The following is a 23421-nucleotide window of genomic DNA, read 5'->3' as shown; positions in this document are numbered from 1 at the left end:
ATCAGCTGAGCTTATGAATTTAAGAATTTTGACTAAGGGTAGTGAAATTCCACTTTGGAAAATAAATTTATTTCATGTATAAATCCGAATGCTCTCAAATACAAAATTTCATTTATCAGCTAGCACTTGTGTCCACTTGAATTTGAAAGTGGTATTCTTAGCAGTCAGATCAGCAGGAATATGTTTTTATCCCAAAAGAAAGTAGAAATTCAGATCTTCTGAGTCAACACAGGCATCCCAAAGGGTGATACATGAGTTTAAGAGCCTTCAAATGCGCATTCTTGAGCTAGGAAAACAATTACTAATAGGGTTGTTTAGTGTTTACAGTAAAGCTGTCCCTGGTTGACTTCATTTAAACTTGTGAGCAATACTTTCCCTGGAATTCTGGAGCCTTGCAACTAGGAAGTCACTGTGTTAGTGATGTCAGTGCCTTTTTTCTTCACTTCTCTTTAGGGTCAGTACAGACCATCAGATTTGCTGTGTCCTGAGACTTATGTTTGGGTTCCCATTGAGCAATGCCTGCCTTTACTTGAGAAATCCAAGTACTGCCGTTTCAACCAGGACCCGGAAGCAGGTATGTTTGAAATGGAGCTCAGCCAGGAATCATTGGCTCTGTTTCAGAGTCCTCATGTGTGACTGTGGCCCTTGACGGGGTCCAATAACTTTTGATATAAACATTACAGAGAGCGTGTGAGTGCCTGTGCACAGACGTCTGTGTTTCTAGAATAAGAGACGCTACATGTACATACGTACACAAAGCAGTCAAACATTCACAGTCATGGTTTTACAAAGAAATGCAGAAGCCTCCTGTGCTTGTGCTACTTGCTGACCCAGCTTCTTCCATTTTGGCTGGTTTTCACATGCTTTGAGGGCTGACACCATTATCCATTACTTTGACCGCTATCACAGTGTGTATGAATTGTTCACTGTATTATTTAGCCAGTGTCAAGAAGATAGAAGTATTGACCAGTTGGACTGAATATAGTTGTGGAATGGTTTCACAGGGGCCAGGTGGCTCCGGTGGGTTTTGTGATGACACTTTCTTGACTTCTTGTCATCTCTGGTGCGTCTTCTCCTGCCCAGAATAACCCCAGCCCATATTTTCTCTCTTAATATTCTCCTTTGGATACTGCGCACTGGTAGCAGGTAAAGTCACTGAGAGTACAGCCCGGGAGCCAGACGTCCTGCTTTCTCACCTAACTCCATCATCAGCTGGTAAACTGGATATTCTTCAGCAATTTCATCATCTCTCTGGCCCCAGATTCCTGGCCTTCACAATCAAGATGATAATAAGATCTTTCATATTGGACTGTAATAAGGATTAAAACAATCACATTGAGAACAAAGCCCCCCTCTTATTGTGTTGGTGATTGTTAGGCCAATTAACATGCCTCATCCTGTGTATGCCACCAGCTTCTCCTGCATTTGCCTTTTTTTGCCCTGAAGCCTCTCTCAGAAAAGACATGAAGGTCTGTTCACTTCCCCGTCATCTGAGTACCACCTCCCGTTTACAGCAGTTCCCTCCCCACAGCCCTCCGCACCCTCGCTGTGTGTTCCCTGTGGTCGTGATGCTCTCTTGCTCTGTGGTGGATCCATTCAGTTGCTGTCTGTGTCTTCCCCCAGGCTGAAGTTCCCAGATATTTCAGTGTGCGCTTCGTTGACCTTTCTCTCAACATAGCCCACCAGAGGAGATGCCCTATGCTTACTTCTTAAAAATACAAACATGTTCCCACTAGCCACCTGTAGTCTAGTCTAAGTTTAGGGAAAAAGAAGGAAAGAGAAATGGAGAGGTCAGGGGAAAAGAAGAAAGTAATTGGAAGAATTTAATATGAAGACAGAGGACAAGGAGAAAAATGCAGTCTTTTTTTTTTATTCACATATTAGGTTTCATTAAAAAAATTTCATTTAAAAAATTGATTTATGTACCCATATATTTTGTTAACTCCTGGAGAAAGCTGTTATGAATTTAAGAGTGGGCACTTCTTACACATGATGATACCTTAGAATCCAATGAAGAACAGCTAGAGGGACCCATTTGCTAGGCACCATACGCTTAGCTCCAGGTTTTCTAGATGTTTAGTTTCATGAAGCAACCAAAGCTTTGTAGTTCCTTCAGCTTAAATTACTGATCAGAATTTCATTCTAAGTTCTACCTCATTGATGAAATAGATTTGTTGCTTAAAAACAAATGTATTGAATTTGTCTATTAGTTTTGGAATCAGGCTCAAAATAAAAGCCAATAGTATTTTAGAGGAAAGCATATACAGTTGACCCTTGAACAACCCAGGGGCAGGCACCAGCCCTCCACCCAGTTGAAAATCTGCATGTAACTTAGACTTGGTCCTTTCTATCTGCATTCTTGGATTTAACCAACCTTGAATTGTGTTGTACTTCAGTATTGAAAAAAATCTGAGTATACGTGGACTCAAGAAGTTCAAACCCATGTTGTTCAAAATCAACTGTGCTTAACCACTCTATCCCCTTATAAAAAATTTTTCCCTTTATCTTTTCTCAAGGGCAAGTCAGAGCCAGTCCCTGTGGTGAAAATTGCTGACCATCGTAGTGCGTTGTTTCATGTTTACATGCAAAAATTTGTCTTTATAAATTCCTTCCAACTGAATAATACCATCTTAAATTGCTTCTGACTCCCAAACTCATGACACAACTTCACCTTCCCTTTTTCTCTCTTGATCTATTCTAAAGACTGTTTCTCTTACATATACTTGGGGGGTTAAAGCAGTCAACAGGCTCTCCCTGTTTTATAAAATTGAAAAGGTGACTGGATGATTTCTGTGTACCGAATGGACAATCAAATATAATGATTCATTCATGTCAGTATATTTTGATTTCATTTTCCAAAGTAAGCACTGATGAGCATTTCATGGCAAAGAGAATTTAAAGTCTCATATATGTGGGTTTGTCACGTGATGTGTACTATACCTGGTGAGTGAGGAATATACAGCATGTTCCTTTCCTGTAATCTAAGTTCCATTTCTATGGTAGTAACTTCAGCTCTTAATATTCACTCTTTAGGATTCATTCACAAAAGGTAGAAGAGTTAATTTTCTTTGATAATAGTACTTCAAAGAAAATGAAGATCCTTTTCCATATGCCGAATCTTTGGGACTTTCTGAAGAACACCGTATAATTGTATCAGTATTGAATATCACAGTCCAGACACTATTTGAAATCAGACTTATAACCTGTGGTTTTAGGAAATTAAAATGCAGTTACATGCTGGAATGTATTGAGCATGCTGTGAAACATGGTCATTTGAGATTTAAATGGCAACCTATGAAAAACTGCTCTCTTCTCTGGGGCCAGCTTTACTTTTACATGACCCAAACCTTGACTCAGAAAATACAGAGCTTAACATGGGCAATATTGTTAGTCGGCATGGTGCTTTTTTCACTAAAATCTTGTTCCTCCTTTGAGCTGTTTCAGTAAAGTTCTCTGCAAAAGGCACAGCTGATCACCATGGGTGTCTGTGAGACAGTCTTTGGCTACAAGTGCATCAGTGTCTACTTGCAAGAAAAATTGCATTTCCCCAACTCTGAATTGCTGAGAATGTCTGGAAATTCTGTTCTTCCCTGCCCTCAACCCACCCTCCTCCAACCCCGCACGTTTTGGGGATTTGGGTTCTATGGTTATTTGCTCAGCTAAGAAGCCTGCACATTGATAAAAACCTATTGTATTCACTGCTTTACAGTACCATGGGGGGAGGGGCTGGCAAAGTAAAGTAACTTGGAAAATTTTAAAGACGTTCTTTTGTTCATAAATACATCTCTGTCTCCTCTAAACAAGGGATTTCCAGAGTTCCTCAAATGATTTTTAAGTAAACGTGGTAAATTTTTTTTTAATTAATAGTTGGATATGTATAGACTTGAAAATTTTTGCATCACAGTTACCTGTTACTTTTTTGGATTAACTTACTTTTAAAAATGTTTATTGGAAACACTAGTAGAAAAGTTGTTCAAATGCATAAAACCACTACTAAGAAGGAAAATAAAATGAGCCATAGTATAGCAACAATCATTGTTAATTTTTTAATGATCTTCTGATCTTTTTTTGTGTGTGTACTTAGCTATTTGTATTTTTTAAAAAAACATATCACGCTTCACACTTTTGTAGCTATTCTTAATACTTGGTGTTGCTTCTTACTTTTAGTAAAAACTGCTTGACCACTAATATGGTTGATGATTCACCAAACAGATGCCACTGCTTTCGTGATAGACAGTATCTAATGCAGATACTTCACAAACATCACTGAAAGGGTAAACCAGGTGGTTTGGAGTCTGTTTGAGAACCATGATAAGCTGTGATTTGATTTGATTCTTAATGTTGCAGAGTATTGTACTGCCAACTGAAAATTGGCATTTGCCAACTGCCTCTACAAGGATTAAGTTACAAAATTCTGTAGCCACTGACTTTCAACACTCCAGAAAGGAGTTCAGGATCAGGAATGAGGCACTCTGTGCTCTGCGAAAAATGAGCAGAACAGGCCTTCAGATAGTTAGATATTTTTAGGAGAATATTTTCATGATCCCAGTGGAGCCCAATTTTTGCATATCCTCATATCTAGAAAAGCACTAAAATCAGTAACAGAGACATCTTCTCGTTGTGACTAGCAGCAAAACTCTACGAGATGTGTGCTTGAGTGTACATACCCCTTCACTAGAATCACGCCTACTCCTGACTGCCCCGCAACCTCTTTCAAATACTGTGTCTTGGGCTGTATTCCTTGTTTTGCCCCAAATAAAACTTAACTCACAGCTCTGATGTTGTGCTTTTTTTCCCCCTCAGTTGACAGTACTATTTTTGTTGGTAGTAAAATCCTTTTGGTTCCAGATTTATGAAAAAAATTAAAACTTTATTGAGCATATGCTTTTTCCCAAGCACTATTCTACTCTGTGTTTCCCTCTTACCTTATTTTATGCTCAGAACATAATTGAATGCTTCACCACTGACCCCTTGGATATTATTTATTACAAAAATGATGTCTTTTAATCAGAAATATAATTTGAATTCAAATGTTACAGTGTAATATTTATATATGTACTTTCTGTATTTCAGAGATGCTGATTAGAATCAGCTTTATTTCTATTTATTTCTATCCACATATAGTTACAGAAGCATGTATTTTATCACAGATTAGCTTTCACTCTCTTTTTCTGTACATGTTTTGAAATATTTGCAAGAAATTTCTTAATTTTTCTGTAAGGTAACTAGTAAATTATTAGGATATCGAATTTAAATTTACCATAAAAAATAATAGCCCCTAATTCTGACTTAGTGCTTTTATGCATTTAGCCAGGTTATTTCTAGGACACCTAAAGTCTTCCGAGCAGCTGCCAGAAATCTAAACTAGTACAGGAAGCTTTTTCCTAATTTGATCCCCATCCCCTGAAACTCTGAGCCTCCAGATTTTATTTTATGTTGTTTCATTTGTCTCTTTTCTGTCTTTACTCCATCCCCCTTTTTCCCTGGCACTTTTTCTATACCTCTGCAGTTTCTGTCATGTATCCCCGTAGGAAAAAGCAAGTCCCACTCTGACTGTCTTTGTGTGTGAAGTAGCCAGGTTCAGAAAGAGCTCTGTCTCATACCAGCTTGCTTGGTTCCTCCAAGCCTGATATCACGTCCTGAATGTTGTGCTTATGGTCCCTCAAAAGAGGATGTACCTCAGCCATAATGTCATCCTAATCACTGAGAAACAATGCCTGTGAGAAAGCAAGTGTACTGAAACTTCCTGGGGTCCCTAAAAATGTGCCACAGTGATAGATAACTTACAGTTAAGGAGACAGTGGCTTTCTAAATCATTTTAGATTTGGAATTAAGTTGTTACTCTTTTAATTCTCCTCTGGGTAAAAATTTTTTTAAGTCCAGATTTGATGTTGACTTACCCATTTGAAGTTGCAACATGAATAATGTTGATTGTTGGATACTTGAAAAAGTGAAAGTGAAAACATATCTGACTCTTTGTGACCCCTTATGGACCGTACAGTCCATGGAATTCTCCAGGCCAGAATACTGGAGCGAGTAGCCTTTCCCTTCTCCAGGGGATCTTCCCAGCCCAGGGATCGAACCCAGGTCTCCTGCATTGCAGGCGGATTCTTTACCAGCTAAGCCACAAGGGGAATCCCTGTTGGGTACTTAATAAGCATAAATTCTTTGTTGCCAGTGAAGACGGTGCTGTTAGATATAGCCAGCTGGAGATAGAATTTATTGTGGCTGACTACATGTCATAAAGAACCATGTAAGTAGCCATGTGTTAGTCACTCAGTTGTGTCCGATTCTTTGTGACCCCATGGACTGTAGCCCGTCAGGCTTCTCTGTCCATGGAATTCTCTAGGCAAGTATACTGGAACGGGTAGCCATTCCCTTCCCCAGGGGTTCTTCCTGACCTGGGGATCAAACCCGGGTCTCCTGTATTGCCGGCAGATTCTTTATTATCTGAGCCACCAGGGAAGCCCCATAAAGAAATCAGGCATCAAACCAAGAAAATATGTTTGGAAATTTGGCTCTTATATTTGGTGAATCTGCGGAATGTGTTTTGATATGGAAAATGTAGAAAGTTACAGTCTCTTAATTTTTTTCAGTTTATTCCCTTCCACTTAAAGATATCACTCTATTATTAGTGTATTTTCCCACTTAACTCCTTTTCAAAGATATGCTTTCTTTATTCAAATGTAGTATAGCACTAACGTGACTGCTCATTTAAAAATTAGAAGCTACATTTCCCTAGTTTGCATGATCTTTTAATGAGGACACTAAGGAGCAAAACAAGTCTTTCCTGCAATATTTATGCATAAGAGTAAAGTATTATAGTGTTTTAATATTTGCATTTTCTGTTAAAATGTGAAGCTAAGACTCATTAAGGTAAAATTCAACAGTTGTACATTACTGTTCTCATTTTTAAGAATGTTTTTTAAAAGCCAGTCTTACAGAGAAATTTTTTAAATACTGTTTTACAAATTTTTACCAGCCAGTCTTTACTCAATAAGGCATGTATGTTTGAGCACTAAGTCAGTGACTGAAAATTGTTAGCGCCTTGGCCAGAGGGAAACTGAAATACATCTGAAAAGGTTTGAAAAGCAGACTTAAGATTTCCATTTAGCTATTAAGGAAGTATTTCTCTGATTTCTTTCTTTTTGCTTATGTAATAGAAATAATTTTTTAAATAATCCTTTTGACAGTCACCCAGTTTTCAATATATAACTCTATAACAATAAAAATTATTTCAGTATAATTCTAAAAGGCTTAAAAATATCATGATACTTCAGAATATGTCTGTAAATGCTAGTGAGGCCTGGTTCTAATGTGTGACACCTTGCTATGCTATTTTGTTTATTGTTTGAGTGAAGACTGACATTTTTTGTATCATGAAGGGATTGTCCAAAATGTCAGTTAAAGAATAAAAATAAAGCCCATACCTGCTGTTCAAATGCTGAATGAACTGTGATACTCTGTTGAGTATGAGACATTGTCAAGTTTTAGTCCTTTATTTTAGATACCACTGAGAAACAATGTTGCCAATTAGACTGTGACTCCATGAATTATAAGCTGCATTTGGGTTTCAGAAACATTAGAATGTGTAAAAATGTGGATCTTAACAGAGGAAATGGGATTCAGTCTGTGCCCTCTAATAGCTGACAAAGCCGAGGAGTGTCAAGGAGGCTTGTTTCTAGCTGTTAGGGAGCTTTGTGGCATCTTAATTCTAGGCATTAGATACATTATACATGGAGAGTATACACACATATCAGAGTTGGGAGACGTTGATATCAGGTGCTTTTATATAAAAATAAGTTTATTGTCATTGGTGATAATAGAGTTCTTTTAATCCTCTCATCTAGGTACTTTAGAAAATTTGGAGAAGACATATAACAACAAAGATATTTTATTGTAATAAAAGTGAAAACTTTTTACTACCCCAAATCATTGAAATGCTTTAAGCACTCTCAATCCCCATACATTCTGGTTGTAAACAAATTTAAAAACAAATTTTTAAACTTTGTTTGATGTTGGAAAGCAGCAATGAAAGGAGAGAATTTAAAAACTTTGCTTAGCCAGTAAATTTAGTAATCTCTGACAATTAATGGAATGCTTAAAGTTTAAATAAGTAAAGAAAGGGCAAACAATGATATCCCAGAATGTCATCAGCCCTAAAATCATTTGCAGTTGACTGAACATCTCCCTGCCTTGTGAATTATTGGTAAATACTCTGTATTGTGGAGCCTGCATCATGTGATATTCAATCCAGTGCCTGTTGGCTCTTGGAGAAACTGACCCAAATGGCAAGTGTGGCAGCCTGAATTTCTGAAATCACTCATACCCAACTTCAGTGTGAGAAGGAGGCTCTGCATTTGCCTGCAAGGTACTTTTAAACTGTTTAGATTCTGTTTTGTGGATGTTTAATATACATTCTCTCTGCAGAAAAATAAGCAAGCTGTAACATGAAGGTATGAGGAGGTCTGTTTATTTTATGAATGTCCTTTCATGTGATGCTGGCAAAATGTTTTTAATGTAAACATGGAAACTGGGGTAGAATTCCTGTTCCTGTAAGAAATGTATTTTCCTAGCTGCCATTCATTTGAAATAGACCTCATTTAGAGCAGAATTGACTTGTTCATGCTTCTGTGGAGTGTTCACCAATAATAAAATAAAATTTGCTGAAAATGGGAAAGACAGTTTTGACACATAGGGAAAGAATAAAGTTACCTACCTCCTAGCAAAATAAAAAAACAGGAATAAAAATCGGAGTGCTTCCAATGCTATAGAGAGAGACTGTCTTAGTCTGATTTCTTTCCACAAGCAGATCTGACACATGGGTTTGCCCTCAGATGATTCATTTGAGAAATTGTCTTAGAGAACGGGAGTAGAGGACTAGAGAGAGTGAATTAGGGAAGGAGGGAAAGGCTAGAAGGCCCTGTTACTGTGTGAGCTACCACTTTTAGGACTGGAGGTCAGTCCTTCTGAGCGCCCTTCTGGTGCGTGTCTCAGAGTTGGCCACCTGAGGGATTGAGGCCTGTCCCCTGGCTGATGGTTGTCTCATTGGATGTTAACACCTCTGCACTTTCAGTTCGTACTTGTACAGATACAGAGTGGCCTCCTGTGGCCCAACAGGCTGCTGTCTCTGAAAGGCAGAAAGCGGGAGAGACAGACCTTTTGTCCTTCATGGCACTACACGCCACAGTTGTAGTGTGAGTCAGGTGAGGCCAAGGGCTGTAAGAGGCAATCCCAAGAGATGTCTAGCGTAGGCCACCGAAAGGTGCGGAAGGAGGTGACGGGTCTCTGATGTCAGCTGAACATGTCAGGTGCATTAGAGCAGAGAGAGTAAGGACCACAATCAAGTATTGAGTCCGGTATTGTGCTTTATGACTGGGTGTAAATGACTCATCCCGGCCCTCAGGAATTTAGCAAAGGATACTGCAGCTGTTTAAGTAAAATGAAAAAAGTAGTATATTGGGGGTAATGGATGATGCAGTTAGTTCACATAGCAGGGTCCTCAGCTCCGATTTGGACAGGGTGTGGGAGATGAAACACTAATTGATGAAGTGATCTAAGTTAGAATTTTAAAAGGAACAGAATCCAAGAGCTCTAGGCAAAGAAGAGCGTATTTAGAAGATCTGAGGAGCAGAGGGCACTGCTAGAGTTGAGAGTGGCCATGGGCTTGGAGCAAGGAGAGGCAGCTGGTCAGTGCAGGACTTTGTGAATCATTATCCGGAGTTCAGCTTTTTCTCCTGAAAACACTGGAAGGCCATGAAAGGGTTTTCAACCCTGAGTGACATTAACAGAGTGTCATTTCTACTTCACAAGTGGAGAATGAATGGGACTTGGTGAAGATTGGAGGTAGGAAGACCAACTAGAATGGTTTTGCATATAGCACTAAGCAGAAGATGTTGGTGGCTGAGAGAGGGTGGGAATGGTTGGTAATAGGGAGAGACTAGCAAAGCTCTTCAAAAGTAGGATGTACAGGACTGGCTGGTTCATTGTTGATGATAATGGGGAGGGGAGAAAGTTGTCAAGAGAGTTATGGGTTCTGACAGGAACTGGGTTCATGTTGACTTCATTTCCGAAGTGAGAAGCATGAAGATGAGCAGATTTTTCAGAGAAGGAAAAGAATAATGGGTTTTACTTTGGACCGGATGAATTAAAGGTGTTTGTAGACATTTGGTAGAGGTGTCGGGAGGTGCCAGCCTAAATCTTCCTCATTGTTGTGATCAGAAGACTGAAATTCCACTATAGTTTTAAGTGCAGCCAAGCAGTTTCAGATAGTCAACTTACTTAGATGGCTCATCGGTAAAGAATCCACCTGCCAACACAGGACACGCAGGTTTGATCCCTGGGTTGAGAAGATCCCTTGGAGAAGGAAATGGCAATCCACTCCAGTATTCTTGCCTGGAGAATCCCATGGACAGAGGAGCCTGATGGGCTACAGCCCTGAGATCGCAAAGAATCAGACGCAGCTGAGCATGCACACATGCATGCACTCTAGGCCACTGTTAGAAATGTCCCTTTGCATTGTGACGAAATACACATTTCCTTTAATACCTACCTGCTTGCCTTCTGTGTCTCTGTCTCTGTCTCTCTTACACACACACACACACACAAACACACACACCACACACACACACACACACGGCTGAAACAAAAATATGCTGAACAATATGCATCCTTTCTCATTTGATGCTCCACAGCATTTTGTTTTTAAGTTTTTAAAATCTTTATTGACTTTGTTATAATACTGCTTCTGTTCTATGTTTTGGTCCTTTAGCCGTGAGGCGTGTGGGATCCCAGCTCCCTGACCAGGGATCAGACCCATACCCCCTGCATTTGAAGGCGAAGTCTTAACCATTGGACAGCCAGGGAAGTCCCACATTTTAAATTTGTTGTAGTTTTTTTCACTCTCTAGGAAATGCTGTTCACAGTCCATTACATTGATTCCGTAACCGTAAATGCCACTCACGATTTGAAACACACTAGTCTGGGAGAACCAAAAGATGAGGGGGCCTAGGGTCTCACTCCATCTTGCCACCAGTTCTATTTTGGTATACGCAGTAATGGTAGCTGAGACTCGTGTAACTCATATTTCTCAGTCCAAGCCCTGTGCTAAACCCGTAACACGTATCATCTTCCTTCATCCTCACAATGCCTGTCTTGTTCTTTTCTTTAAACCTGCATTCATGAGGCAAACAGCTGGTTAGAGGTAGAAAGGGGTCGGGATGAAGAGCATATATTAGAGTATTCCTGTCGCTGAAAAGACTTGTACAGATGACTGACTTCACACCTCACTGCTGTGGTTCATTAGAGGCCTCTACCAAGTGCTGGAGATTGTCCATGGTAGGTACACCCAGCCCGTGGCCCTAAGAGATGGGGTCAGACCAAGGAATGTGCTCACACAACCCAGTTACTCTCTTGAGATGCCATATTTGAGTGACCAGTTACTACCCTGGATAGCTTCAGTGGAGGGCTTCCGGATTGGATATTTGGGGTCTGGCTGATGAAATTCAACTATTGGAAATAATGTACTCACTCATTGAAAGCCCGAGGAAAGTTTTGGCTCTAGCCAAGGACTACATAGGCAAGGGGGAAAAAAAAGTACACATTTTAGAGCCACTTTATTTCATTGTAGTTGTACCTCTCTGGGCTTTGCTTGTCTGTTGCTAACAGGCCTCTTCTCTGTTTCTTAATTCTAGTGATAATAACTAAAATACTGATTTTTCTCATGTTTTCATTTCATCTTTTACTCTTAGGTTTGTGTACATACATGGGCTTTGGGTAGGAAATGTCAATTGTTTATTGATAAGTGTCTGATTGGTTCTTTCCCCATCGCCTCTGTAACAATACATTTAGACTTAGGACTGCAGCACAGATTTTTATATTCCTTTAAAGGAGTCTTCTGTCAATCATGGTCAAAATTTTAATATTTTTATATTTTCCTGGGGTCTAATTTTGTAATTATATTGATCCAATACTCCAAAGATTCTGTCCCTAACTAGCTAGCTACTTAACTGAAAACTGGCTAGAGCTAAACAAAATTCTATTCTGTGGTATCACACAATAATATCATTGTTTTATCATGTATGATCTAGCAAACCACACAGTCATATTCCTTATTTTTAAAACAACTCTCCACTTTTATTTGCAGTGTAACTGTCTTTGTCTTCCAAATGGCCGGTTTCTGCAGATGTGTCTCCTTGGACAGACTCTGGACTGAAATACTATGCATGATGACTCTATTACACAAAGATGCTTGTTAAAAAATATTTTACTCTAAATAGCTATTATTTGAATATGCTAGAGAAAATTTAAATAAGGATAATTTGTGTTTTCTTCTCTTAATTCCTTTCTAGCTCACTCAGTCTCAAGTTGCATAGATAATTTCTTTGCAGACCACAGCAGTCATTTAATGCAGTCTGAGCCTTAGTGTCAAGAACTCTTGAGTTCTGATTTCACAAATCTAAGTTAAGTTCTTTTCTTAAAGAAAATCTTTCTCTCTTCCAAAGAGTAGGTGGTGAAGTGTGACAATGCTTATGAAAGAATGTAATGAAAGTACTCCAAAGGGCTTATGCAGTTTAAACTTTCTCATTTGCATTTTTCTCACCTGCCATCTATACCAGCCTTAACAATGCAAAGCAAATTATTGCTCTTATGGAAACTTTGATCTTCATTTTATTTATTTGAAAAATTTATTTATTTTAATTGGAGGCTAATTACTTTACAATATTGTATTGGTTTTGCCATACATCAACATGTACGCCACAGGTGTACACCTGTTCCCCATCCTGAACCCTCCTCCCACCTCCTTCCCCATACCATCCCTCTGGGTCATCCCAGTGCACCAGCCCCGAGCATCCTGTATTATGCATCGAACCTGGACTGGCGATTAGTTTCACATACGATATTATACATGTTTCAGTGCCATTCTACCAAATCATCCCACCCTTGCCCTCTCCCACCGAGTCCAAAAGACTGTGTCTCTTTTGCTGTCTCGCATACAGGGTTATTATTACGATCTTTCTAAATTCCGTGTATATGCATTAGTATACTGTATTGGTGTTTTTCTTTCTGGCTTACTTCACTCTGTCTAATAGGCTCCAGTTTCATCCACCTCATTAGAACTGATTCAAATGTATTCTTTTTAATAGCTGAGTAATACTCCATTGTATATATGTACCACAGCTTTCTTATCCATTCATCTGCTAATGGACATCTAGGTTGCTTCCATGTCCTGGCTATTATGAACAGTGCCGCGATGAACATTGGGGTACACGTGTCTCTTTCAATTCTGGTTTCCTTGGTGTGTATGCCCAGCAGTGGGATTGCTGGATCATAAGGCAGGTCTATTTCCAGTTTTTTAAGGAATCTCCACACTGTTCTCCATAGTGGCTGTACTAGTTTGCATTCCCACCAACAGTGTAAGAGGGTTCCCTATTCTCCACATCCTCACCAGCATTTATTTCTTGTAGACTTTTGGATCGCAGCCATTCTGACTGGCGTGAAATGGTACCTCATAGTGGTTTTGATTTGCATTTCTCTGATAATGAGTGATGTTGAGCATCTTTTCATGTGTTTGTTAGCCATCTGTATGTCTTCTTTGGAGAAATGTCTATTTAGTTCTTTGGCCCATTTTTTGATTGGGTCGTTTATTTTTCTGGAATTGAGCTGCAGGAGTTGCTTGTATATTTTTGAGATTAGTTGTTTGTCAGTTGCTTCATTTGCTATTATTTTCTCCCATTCTGAAGGCTGTCTTTTCACCTTGCTTGTAGTTTCCTTTGTTGTGCAGAAGCTTTTAATTTTAATTAGGTCCCATTTATTTTTGCTTTTATTTCCAATATTCTGGGAGGTGGGTCATAGAGGATCCTGCTGTGATTTATGTCGGAGAGTGTTTTGCCTATGTTCTCCTCTAGGAGTTTTATAGTTTCTGATCTTACGTTTAGATCTTTTATCCATTTTGAGTTTATTTTTGTGTATGGTGTTAGAAAGTGTTCTAGTTTCATTCTTTTACAAGTGGTTGACCAGTTTTCCCAGCACCACTTGTTAAAGAGATTGTCTTTTCTCCATTGTATATTTTTTTTTTTTTCGTTTTCTTTTTTTTTTTTTTTTATTTATTTATTTATTTATTTATTTTTTTTTTTTAATTTTATTTTATTTTTTAACTTTACATAACTGTATTAGATTTGCCAAATATCAAAATTAATCCGCCACAGGTATACATGTGTTCCCCATCCTGAACCCTCCTCCCTCCTCCCTCCCCATTCCATCCCTCTGGGTCGTCCCAGTGCACCAGCCCCAAGCATCCAGTATCGTGCATCGAACCTGGACTGGCAACTCATTTCATACATGATATTTTACATGTTTCAATGCCATTCTCCCCAATCTTCCCACCCTCTCCCTCTCCCACAGAGTCCATAAGACTGTTCTATACATCAGTGTCTCTTTTGCTGTCTCGTACACAGGGTTATTGTTACCATCTTTCTAAATTCCATATATATGCGTTAGTATACTGTATTGGTGTTTTTCTTTCTGGCTTACTTCACTCTGTCTAATAGGCTCCAGTTTCATCCACCTCATTAGAACTGATTCAAATGTATTCTTTTTAATGGCTGAGTAATACTCCATTGTGTATATGTACCACAGCTTTCTTATCCATTCATCTGCTGATGGACATCTAGGTTGCTTCCATGTCCTGGCTATTATAAACAGTGCTGCGATGAACATTGGGGTACTCGTGTCTCTTTCCCTTCTGGTTTTCTCAGTGTGTATGCCCAGCAGTGGGATTGCTGGATCATAAGGCAGGTCTATTTCCAGTTTTTAAGGAATCTCCACACTGTTCTCCATAGTGGCTGTACTAGTTTGCATTCCCACCAACAGTGTAAGAGGGTTCCCTTTTCTCCACACCCTCTCCAGCATTTATTACTTGTAGACTTTTGGATCGCAGCCATTCTGACTGGTGTGAAATGGTACCTCATAGTGGTTTTGATTTGCATTTCTCTGATAATGAGTGATGTTGAGCATCTTTTCATGTGTTTGTTAGCCATCTGTATGTCTTCTTTGGAGAAATGTCTATTTAGTTCTTTGGCCCATTTTTTGATTGGGTCATTTATTTTTCTGGAGTTGAGCTGTAGGAGTTGCTTGTATATTCTCGAGATTAGTTGTTTGTCAGTTGCTTCATTTGCTATTATCTTCTCCCATTCTGAAGGCTGTCTTTTCACCTTGCTAATAGTTTCCTTTGATGTGCAGAAGCTTTTAAGGTTAATTAGGTCCCATTTGTTTATTTTTGCTTTTATTTCCAATATTCTGGGAGGTGGGTCATAGAGGATCCTGCTGTGATGTATGTCAGAGAGTGTTTTGCCTATGTTCTCCTCTAGGAGTTTTATAGTTTCTGGTCTTACGTTTAGATCTTTAATCCATTTTGAGTTTATTTTTGTGTATGGTGTTAGAAAGTGTTCTAGTTTCATTCTTTTACAAGTGGTTGACCAGAGTTCCCAGCACCACTTGTTAAAGAGATTGTCTTTAATCCATTGTATATTCTTGCCTCCTTTGTCGAAGATAAGGTGTCCATAGGTGCATGGATTTATCTCTGGGCTTTCTATTTTGTTCCATTGATCTATATTTCTGTCTTTGTGCCAGTACCATACTGTCTTGATAACTGTGGCTTTGTAGTAGAGCCTGAAGTCAGGTAGGTTGATTCCTCCAGTTCCATTCTTCTTTCTCAAGATCGCTTTGGCTATTCGAGGTTTTTTGTTTTTCCATACAAATTGTGAAATTATTTGTTCTAGCTCTGTGAAGAATGCTGTTGGTAGCTTGATAGGGATTGCATTGAATCTATAGATTGCTTTGGGTAGTATACTCATTTTCACTACATTGATTCTTCCAATCCATGAACATGGTATATTTCTCCATCTATTAGTGTCCTCTTTGATTTCTTTCACCAGTGTTTTATAGTTTTCTATATATAGGTCTTTAGATTCTTTAGGTAGATATATTCCTAAGTATTTTATTCTTTCCGTTGCAATGGTGAATGGAATTGTTTCCTTAATTTCTCTTTCTGTTTTCTCATTATTAGTGTATAGGAATGCAAGGGATTTCTGTGTGTTGATTTTATATCCTGCAACTTTACTATAGTCATTGATTAGTTCTAGTAATTTTCTGGTGGAGTCTTTAGGGTTTTCTATGTAGAGGATCATGTCATCTGCAAACAGTGAGAGCTTTACTTCTTCTTTTCCAATTTGGATTCCTTTTATTTCTTTTTCTGTTCTGATTGCTGTGGCCAAAACTTCCAAAAATGTTGAATAGTAATGGTGAAAGTGGACACCCTTGTCTTGTTCCTGACTTTAGAGGAAATGCTTTCAGTTTTTCACCATTGAGGATAATGTTTGCTGTGGGTTTGTCATATATAGCTTTGATTATGTTGAGGTATGTTCCTTCTATTCCTGTTTTCTGGAGAGTTTTTATCATAAATGGATGTTGAATTTTGTCAAAGGCTTTCTCTGCATCTATTGAGATAATCATATGGTTTTTATTTTTCAATTTGTTAATGTGGTGTATTACATTGATTGATTTGCGGATATTGAAGAATCCTTGCATCCCTGGGATAAAGCCCACTTGGTCATGGTGTATGATCTTTTTAATGTGTTGTTGGATTCTGATTGCTAGAATTTTGTTAAGGATTTTTGCATCTATGTTCATCAGTGATATTGGCCTGTAGTTTTCTTTTTTTGTGGGATCTTTGTCAGGTTTTGGTATTAGGGTGATGGTGGCCTCATAGAATGAGTTTGGAAGTTTACCATCCTCTGCAATTTTCTGGAAGAGTTTGAGCAGGATAGGTGTTAGCTCTTCTCTAAATTTTTGGTAGAATTCAGCTGTGAAGCCGTCTGGACCTGGGCTTTTGTTTGCTGGAAGATTTTTGATTACAGTTTCAATTTCCGTGCTTGTGATGGGTCTGTTAAGATTTTCTATTTCTTCCTGATCGAGTTTTGGAAAGTTGTACTTTTCTAAGAATTTGTCCATTTCTTCCTCGTTGTCCATTTTATTGGCATATAGTTGTTGATAGTAGTCTCTTATGATCCTTTGTATTTCTGTGTTGTCTGTTGTGATCTCTCCATTTTCATTTCTAATTTTATTGATTTGATTTTTCTCCCTTTGTTTCTTGATGAGTCTGGCTAATGGTTTGTCAATTTTATTTATCCTTTCAAAGAACCAGCTTTTGGTTTTGTTGATTTTTGCTATGGTCTCTTTTGTTTCTTTTGCATTTATTTCTGCTCTAATTTTTAAGATTTCTTTCCTTCTACTAACCCTGGGGTTCTTCATTTCTTCCTTTTCTAGTTGCTTTAGGTGTAGAGTTAGGTTATTTATTTGACTTTTTTCTTGTTTCTTGAGGTGTGCCTGTATTGCTATGAACTTTCCCCTTAGGACTGCTTTTACCGTGTCCCACAGGTTTTGGGTTGTTGTGTTTTCATTTTCATTCGTTCCATTGTATATTCTTGTCTCCTTTGTCAAAGATAAGGTGTCCATAGGTGTGTGGATTTATCTCTGGGCTTTCTATTTTGTTCCATTGATCTATATTTCTGTCTTTGCGCCAGTACCATACTGTCTTGATGACTGTGGCTTTGTAATAGAGCCTGAAGTCAGCCAGGTTGATTCCTCCAGTTCCATGCTGCTTTCTCAAGATTGCTTTGGCTATTCGAGGTTCTTTGTATTTCCATACAAATTGTGAAATTATTTGTTCTAGCTCTTTGAAAAATACCGTTGGTAGCTTGATAGGGATTGCGTTGAATCTATAGATTGCTTTGGGTAGTATACTCATTTTCAGTATATTGATTCTTCCGATCCATGAACACGATATATTTCTCCATCTCTTAGTGTCCTCTTTGATTTCTTTCACGAATGTTTTATAGTTTTCTATATATAGGTCTTTTGTTTCTTTAGGTAGATATATTGCTAAGTATTTTATTCTTTTCATTGCAGTGGTGAATGGAATTGTTTCCTTAATTTCTCTTTCTATTTTCTCATTATTAGTGTATAGGAGTGCAAGGGATTTCTGTGTGTTGATTTTATATCCTGCCACTTTACTATATTCATTGATTAGCTCTAGTAATTTTCTGGTGGAGTCTTTAGGGTTTTCTATGTAGAGGATCATGTCATCTGCAAACTGAGAGTTTTACTTCTTCTTTTCCTATCTGGATTCCTTTTATTTCTTTTTCTGCTCTGATTGCTGTGGCCAAAACTTCCAAAACTATGTTGAATAGTAGTGGTGAAAGCAGGCACCCTTGTCTTGTTCCTGACTTTAGGGGAAATGCTTTCATTTTTTTACCATTGAGGATAATGTAATATCAGGCAATTCCGGCAAAGGAAAATTTTCCAGGTCAGTAAAGTTAGAGGGTATGAGGAGGGAGAGAATTAGATATGATACTATGATATACTGACTAAATGTTAGTAAGTATATTTGAACTATTGTCCTTAATTTGTGATATCCTTTTCCTTTAAAATAATGAATAATGTTTTCAGAAAAAGTTTCATGGAGTCTAGTGATTATGAATTGATTTTTTTATAATGTCTCTTTTAAAAGACACCCGAATGTTAAATTCATTTTGTGAATCCTTTGATAAAACAAAGGCTGTTTGCAATGCAGTTAGTCACCATTATTATATTGTCGTTTTAAAAATTAGAATTTTTGAACATGTTTTCTTGAAGCACTTAAAAGTGCATTCAAGAAGGCAAGTAAAAGCAGAAGGCTACCAACCGTTTAGTTTATTTCTGAATTTGGAACTAGTGCTAGAATTTGCTTTGGGAGATAGTCCTGGCCTTAAATGGCAAGCTGTAGCCATTTCTTTCATAACTGTTTAAATGTGTAACTGATTCAAGACTTATGAAGAAATACTTAGGTTATAGGAAGAGCTCTTAAAAATTTATTTTAAACTTTTAAGAAATTGAAATTAACTTTAGAAAGTCTCAGCTTTTAGGGACTTGTGACTGTGTAGCTGAGCAACATGAACACAAGACTTGGTGTCCATGTCAGAAGCTAGGGGTGTGGGGCGCACAGGAAAGAGACCCAGCAATGTCCTGGAACAAAGCAGAGTCTCTTCTTATGCTCTTGTTGTCCATAGGTTTTATGTCTTTATGGTAATATTTTGTGGTAACTGGCTGCTGGTTAGCTTGCTTATGTGATGATAAGAAAGGAGTTTTAATGTTTTTATTACAGTAGCCCCTCCACCTTTTCATTGTTAAAACATTTTACTTCAAAGGAGGCATTTTCAGTGCAATGAAATGAAAAAAATAAAAACCTGGAGCATTAGATCATTTGGGGAGATTTGAGTTAGCAGGTAACAAATGGATTCCATCCTGACCAAATGTGAGCTAGTGCAAACCCAGCAGAAGGTCTGAAGTGCATGGGACTGGATGGGTGGCACAAAAAAGGGCTGGAAGAGCCTCATAAAGGTTAAAGCAAAAACACCAGAACCTGGGTAGCTATAAGAGGTTAAAAGAAAATATTTTTCCTTAGAGCAAGAGGGTAGTATACCAGTAGACATGTGGCAAAGCTTATTCCGTTCCATACTTTTTGTTTGTCACCTCGGAGAGGGGAGCTTGCTTTGTGTAAGTAGTTGCGTGTTCTAGTCTGGTATCCAGAGGTAACAGAATTAAAAGAGACAGGTGATGATGGGACTCCGTAACCAAGCTTTTGAGCAGCAACAGAGCAGCCTGTAGCTCGTGGCTTTCTCCAAAGAATCTGTAAATTCTGGTCAAGCAGCTGACTTTGGCTGTGAGTCACCGTTGGGTTTGGGCCCAAATTCCTCTCTTCAGCCACATCATCGCTTTAACTTTGCAGGTTCTAAAAAATCTGGAGCATGGGTATTCTCTACTTGTCTCTGGAATTCTCGGCCTCTCTGGAGATGCAGACATAGATACGTCCAGAATGTGAGGCAGGAGACAGAGCCTTTCATTCCAAATGAGCCAGAGGCATTTTTGATAGGTTGTTTGCATTAGCATCATTTCCCTCCGTTTTATTGTGGTTAATTGACGGGAGTTTGACGAAGATTTCGGATACCACTCTCGTTGTAAAAGTGGATCAACCCAAAGCCCAATTTAAAGCTGTTGTGACCTGATTAATTTGAACATTTATTACACATTCAGAAATGAAGGAAAACAATCCAAAAATGATTTGAGAATTCAGACATTGAGTAATCAACATGTGGTACTAATTAATGAGAGAGCTGATGAAAGTCGGGTAGCTGCTCTGAAGATAGGTCTCTGTTGCTTGTCTCTGAAGAGTATGAGGTTAGGATCAGCACCATGAACCACAGACATTTACTCGGAGCCTACCCGGTGCTGCAAATCATATGTCTGTGTATCCTCAAAGCCCAGAGCATGTGGCGTCTGGGCTCTGGTTAAGTTCCCACCCTTGAGGAGTTCACTGTCAGGTTGGAAAGACCATCCACAAACAATGCTAAGGAGCAGCTAGATTATTGTTCCTATAAATAAAAGGGTTTTTTTTTTTTCCTGTATTAAAAAACACTGTTTTTGATGGATGTGTCAAGTGGCTAATTGTGGTAATCCTTACACGATGTATGCATATATCAAAACTTTGTGTTGTATACATTAAGTGCAGTTGACCCTTAACTCAAATTTGAACTAGGAGTGTCTACTTATATATGGGTTTTTTTCAGCAGTTAATAGTGCAGTACTGCACTATCCAAGGTTAGTTGAATCAGAACGAACAGAACACAAATAAATACAGAACTAATAAGATACAGAACCTTGGATACAGGGGAACCACGTATACAAAGGGACAATTATAATCAATACTTGTACTTTTGACTGTGCAGAGGGTTGGTACCCCTAATCCCGCTTTGTTTTAGTGCAACTGTATATACAATTTTAATTTTTATTTCTCAAATACAACTTAATAAAACTGGGAGGAGATGCACCACTTTTAACTGGTCATAATTAAGGAGAAGACGCTAAGGTGACATTAAGATGGTTTGCAGGAACAAATTGCTGGAAATCTTAACTGTTTTCCCAAGCAAAGGTGATAGAAGAATAAATGAGTACTGCATGCGTTTTCCTTGCTAATTGTTTTCACGTATTGAGCTTATTGCCCATTCCATTTTGGCTTCTAAATTGTGAGAACAGTTAGAAATGAATAGATAGACACGTAAAATCTCTGCATCTTTTACAAAGGACATGAGTTGTGCTTTCTCTAATTTGTTTGCATAAAAGATTTTGGAAACTGGAAAATGTTGCTATAGCCATTACCTCTGTTCATTGACCTTTGCACTTCTACTGTTGTTTGAGATTAAAAATAAAACCCTGAAGTACAGTTGCATGTCTTGAGAAAGAAAAGCTGTAGAATCCTGGGATAAGCTGGATTGTGGCTGGTGACTCTGGGCCTAAAAGAGGAGCTCCCTGCAGTCTTTCTTCCTAGATAAGCATACCTGTGTTTGTGTTAAGCATGGTTCGTAACTTAACCCAGCAGGTCATTATTATTTTGACATTCAGAGGATCACAGAATTCACAGTGGGGAGGGATGGTTGTGTGTAACTTGCCTTCACTCAGCTCAGCCTTTTGTTAAGGTTTTTGAGGGATCTAATTTGATGTTTTGTTGTGTCTATTGGCTTTTTTTTCTTCCCTCTGACAGCCTTGGTATCATTTGCTCATGTTAAATATTACTTTATTTTTAAAATTTTTTGTAAGCTTAATCTAGTTAAGTGCCTTTCTTGTAGATATCCAGGTTTGCTTTAAAGGTTTGAGTGTTTGTATGAAGTGAAGTGAAGTCGCTCAGTCTCATGTCCGACTCTTTGCGACCCATGGACTGTATCCTACTACTAAGAAATTTTAGACATACATTCATTCATTTATTGAAAAAATACTCAAATTTCATTTTGAGATGGCTCTTAACTGCAGTAGATAAATGGAGAGTCCTGATACCAATAAGACTCTCTTTTCAGTCAAGAAAGTATCTTATTCCCCTATTCATCTTTAATAATAAATTACTTAAGAAAATCAAACACAGTAAGTTATTAAATCAGATCAGGCTCATTAAAAATTGGCTTTATTGATTAAAGTGTTTATTTCATAGCATTGTTGTTGTTGTTCAGTTGCTAAGTTGTGTCTGATTCTTTGCGACCCCTTGAACTGCAGCACTCCAGGCTTCCGTGTCCTTCACTATCTCCTGGAGTCTGCTCAAACTCCTGTCGATTGAGTTGGTGATGCTATCTCATCCTCTGTCTCCCCCTTCTCTTCCTGTCCTCAATCTTTCCCAGCATCAGGGTCTTTTCCAATGAGTTGGCTCTTTGCATCAAGTGGCCAAAGTATTAGAGCTTCAGCTTCAGCATCAGTCCTTCTAATGAATACACAGTGTTGATTTCCTTTAGGATTGACTGGATTCATGTCCATTATAGCATTGTTTGAATTTTAAACCACAAAGAAGTAATTGATCTTTAGGTTCAAAAGCAAGCAGTCTTAAACAACATGATACATAATTAAACCTGAAATATTTTAAGTTTGTATATAAAGTACTACAGTTTTGCTTTTGTTTATGAAAATCAGTAGTCCATGGGGTCACAAGGAGTTGGACATGACTGAGTGACTGAACTGAACTGATGAAAATCAGTAAATTTTGACAGCTAATCTCAGAGGGTATTTAGGAACTTTCATGCTAAAATAGGTCTTCCCTGGTGGCTCAGAGATAAAGAATCCACCTGCAGTGCAGGAGATGCTGGTTCCATTCCTGGGTCGAGAAGCTCCCCTGGAGAAGGAAATGGCAACCCACTCTAGTATTCTTGGCTGGGAAATCCCATGGACAGAGGAGCCTGGTGGGTTATAGTCCATGGGTTTGCAAAGAGTTGGACACGACTTAGTGACTAAACAGCAGCAACAGCAAGATTGTCTCCAATTTAGGACTGTTACCCCCCACCCCCACCCCAAATGCTATAAACATTTGTTATACAGGTTTTTGTCTTAGACTTTAGTTTTTGTTTCTCTGGGCAAAATGCTTGGGAGTACAATTACAGCGTTGTATGGTAAGTTGTATGTTTTTAAGAAGCTGCCAAACTATTTTCCATTTAGTTATTGCCAAACTAAATGCCAGACATTTCTAAAGTGGCTGTACCATTTTATATTACCACTAACAAAATATCAGAGATATAGGTTGTTCATATCCTTGCCAGCATTTGGTTTTGTTACTGTTTTTAACTTTACCTGGTCTAATAGATGGGTCGTGGTATCTCAATGTGGTCTTTGTGTTTCCTTATGAGTGTTGACCTTGAATGCTTTTTCATGTACTTATTTACCATCCAAACATCCCCTTAGGTGAGATGTATCCTTCTATCTTTTGTGCATTTTCTAAATGGATTGTTTGCTTTTATATTGTTGAGTTACAAGAGTTGTTTATATGCTCTAGATACAAGTCCTTACCAACTTGTC

At 38.4% G+C, this 23421-nt stretch overlaps 1 protein-coding gene across 12 annotated transcripts in view; it reads left to right on the top strand.

The window, feature by feature from the left end:
* Positions 1-23421, top strand: part of ATE1 (arginyltransferase 1) — a 167272-nt gene that overhangs the window by 122623 nt on the left and 21228 nt on the right. For 6 of the 12 annotated variants that reach the window (XM_044935144.2, XM_044935148.2, XM_044935146.2 and 3 more), the window contains 2 exons: positions 454-574; positions 1144-1215. The exons of 1 other annotated variant lie outside the window; for it this stretch is intronic. In XM_044935144.2, coding sequence (XP_044791079.1) covers positions 454-574; positions 1144-1215 — 193 coding nt within the window. The remainder of the gene's footprint in view (positions 1-453; positions 575-1143; positions 1216-23421) is intronic. 5 more of the 12 variants (XM_025274003.3, XM_025274004.3, XM_006063540.4 and 2 more) reach the window with 2 other exon arrangements.

This window comes from Bubalus bubalis, chromosome 23, assembly GCF_019923935.1.
Source record: "Bubalus bubalis isolate 160015118507 breed Murrah chromosome 23, NDDB_SH_1, whole genome shotgun sequence".
Taxonomy (NCBI): domain Eukaryota; kingdom Metazoa; phylum Chordata; class Mammalia; order Artiodactyla; family Bovidae; genus Bubalus; species Bubalus bubalis.
This window is presented reverse-complemented; position numbering and strand designations above follow the sequence as displayed.